The sequence below is a fragment of the Toxorhynchites rutilus genome, chromosome 1, assembly GCF_029784135.1.
Source record: "Toxorhynchites rutilus septentrionalis strain SRP chromosome 1, ASM2978413v1, whole genome shotgun sequence".
Taxonomy (NCBI): Eukaryota; Metazoa; Arthropoda; class Insecta; order Diptera; family Culicidae; genus Toxorhynchites; species Toxorhynchites rutilus.
Genome location: NC_073744.1, coordinates 133,820,356 through 133,823,019, shown reverse-complemented (window position 1 = coordinate 133,823,019; position 2,664 = coordinate 133,820,356). Strand labels below are relative to the sequence as shown.

Here is a 2,664-nt window from a genome sequence, read left to right as displayed (position 1 = left end):
ACACCATACGGTATTTCTGGGCATTTTAGGCTGTTTAGCTAGCTTAGATGCCGACAACAATGGATTTTCAAGAAAACTGTGCACAATTTTATCTCTCCGTTCGGCTTCCATGGCGGTTGTTTACAAAATGCTATCGTTTGGTGTTATGACATAAATACATGGTGAAAGGTAATGAATTTCCCGACACGTGGGTGAAAAAAGTTTCCAAATCCGTCCACTAGGAGCGCCACAATGAGCAAAAGAATTTGTTTCAATATTTTTTAAGCAGCAGACTTTATAGGCAAAGTAGTACTGAGGCATATTTCGAAGACTTGGACATTTCGTACTACAGAAAGGAAATGCACATGTTGGAAACTCGCTATAGCAAGTGTATTGCCCTCGAAGGAAACAATGTTGAGAAATAAATACAGCTTAGCCTAAAAAACGATTGTTTTCATTAAAAATCCTGGGCTTTTCATAGCATATTATCTTTATTCGTTAATTTCTCATGAAGTTACAGCATTACAAAAATTACGTAAAAAATCGCCTTCGCACTCTGTTTCACTATTTTTTGTCGAGTGTATTACAAGAGACGTGATTGGTTTCAAATGGTTTTTTGAAGCAGCATTAAACTGTCCATCCAAGTAAGCAGACCGTTAGCATCACTTATCTGCTCATATTTCAGACTTCAATTTCAAGCCAATTGGTTCAAGTGATATTTTTTTTAGTATATATTTTCCCGGAACCTCAAAATTTGCAGATACAAAATGAGTACCAACAAAGCCAAGCGAAATTCTACAGGTAATAACTCGGAACTGATACAATCCAAGGGTTTTTTTTATGAAAATTTCCTTCGAAATTTTCTGAACAGTAATCAAAACCAAGCAACAAATCGTCTCCAAAATAGACTCTGGCGTAGCAAAAAAATCGTCCCGGCTAGTGCGCCCTTTTACCGGTAATGAAAGTTTCGAGGAGCGCAAGGCAACCGTCATACCTGACAAAACTCGCCCAAAAACCAGTAGTAGCTCTTCTGCACGCTCAAGTTCGCCTAAGCCGGAAAGTAGGCCCCAACAAGAAGTACAGCCGCGCAGTAAAATCCCCGTTTATCTATGGAAATCGCGTCCAGCAGCCACCGCTGCAGGGAAGAAAAACTTGAAAAACAATGTTCCAAATTCCAAAGAAACCGGAGAACACGGCAATTCTCAAAAGAATTTGGCCGCTCAGCATCGAAAGCATCAAGGTTCGAAAAGTATGTTGAGTGGTGATAATACCGCTATCGTCAAGGGTATTCTGAAAGAAATAGCCGAAGTTTGTGTGCAGACTGGACCACCAAAGTCGGAAGCGCAGACCGTCTGCCCTCCGTTTGAGGGATCCGGCAGCATTCCAACGGAAACGCAGACCGTGCTCGAGCAGCGCCAACAGCTTTCCGAAATGCGGGATAAAAATCAACAGCTAGAGATCAAATGCGCTTACCTGCAAGAACGTGTTGTTCGACTGGAGCGAGAGATCCAAGCCAAAGAAGCTGCAGCAAGTGAAAGAGAGAAGGTAGAAAAGTTGGGTCGAGCGAAAGATGAAGCATCAAAAGTTATGATAATTATTTTGCTAATGTTCTGCTTTTCACTGTCACGGTTCGGAAATTCCCAGGAAACCCCAGGAAAAGAAGTCGGCACCATGGAAGGGCAGAAGAATAAAATCGATTGTGAAAAACAGAGGATGATTCACTCTTAACTGTTGAAATACGCTGAGGCAAGCAAGAAGGCTCTTATTACTCGAACAGATGAGTTGTCTAAGCCAGAAGTGAGGAATGAGGTATTGAGCGACTAGCATTTATTTGTATAAAGCTGTATTGATTCACTGAACAGGGTTTGCAAGGAAACACACCTTCCAAAGAGATCTGTTCCATACTTTCGGATATGGTGGATGAGATTCGAAATCAAAATGATCAACTGTTCGACTTATTGTGAGTCGAAAATCAAGTATTATTATTTTTGAAATATTTTCTGTAATGAATATATACATAAAAAAACATGGAGAACACTCCGTTAAAAGATTGGATGATAATAACAGTTATGTTACTATTTTCCAATCAATTTTTGTTATCAAAATTTTTGTAATGGTTTCGGACATCGACGAGTTCACAAATGGTTTGTGTTCAGTCAGACCGGACTAAGTAACAAAATTATGATTTCGAGTAAATAGAACTCTAAGTTTGAAGCTGTGTAATTTTAGTAGCTTCCAATTATTCGCCCTAATTGTTTTTCTACAGCTCTTAGTTACTTTTAAGCAAGGTCGTATAATGATATTATGACAAAAATGAACCTCTTTAAATTCAATCAAGAGGGCTTTACGACTGGTTATGTGTACTTGGTGCACCCTGAATGAACAAAAATATATTATTCGAAGACTTGGTCCACTATGAATGAATTGTGATATGATAAAATCATATCATTTTTGACGCAGGACTACGTCCTTCATTTCTATGCCGGGGTGTAAAATCAAAGTTTCGAAAACGAAAGCGTTATGCCGGAGACCGAGATTTTGAGCGTTAACAGATCCTAAACAACTGAACGAAATGGTATGATACTACATTCGAAAGATAAAATGTCTACACGTTATATACTTGTTACTTTTTGATCCAAAAACTAGTTTCGATAGTCTTAAAATTGCTTCCAAAACAGGCTATCG

At 38.9% G+C, this 2,664-nt stretch overlaps 1 protein-coding gene across 4 annotated transcripts; it reads left to right on the top strand.

Moving 5' to 3' along the window:
• The first annotated feature begins 645 nt into the window (after window positions 1-645).
• LOC129763270 (uncharacterized) lies at window positions 646-1,980 on the top strand. Of its 4 annotated transcripts, XR_008740870.1 has the most exons (5): window positions 646-780; window positions 851-937; window positions 1,004-1,524; window positions 1,624-1,788; window positions 1,842-1,980. XR_008740870.1 is itself a non-coding variant. In XM_055762167.1 (3 exons), the coding sequence occupies exons 1-3, from the start codon at window positions 747-749 to the stop codon at window positions 1,705-1,707; spliced, it is 792 nt and encodes a 263-aa protein (XP_055618142.1). In that variant the 5' UTR covers window positions 646-746; the 3' UTR covers window positions 1,708-1,833. The 4 variants fall into 4 exon arrangements, 1 of the variants encoding a protein (XP_055618142.1); XR_008740869.1 differs by having other exon boundaries at window positions 887-1,524; XR_008740868.1 differs by having other exon boundaries at window positions 851-1,524.
• The last annotated feature ends 684 nt before the right edge of the window (window positions 1,981-2,664 follow it).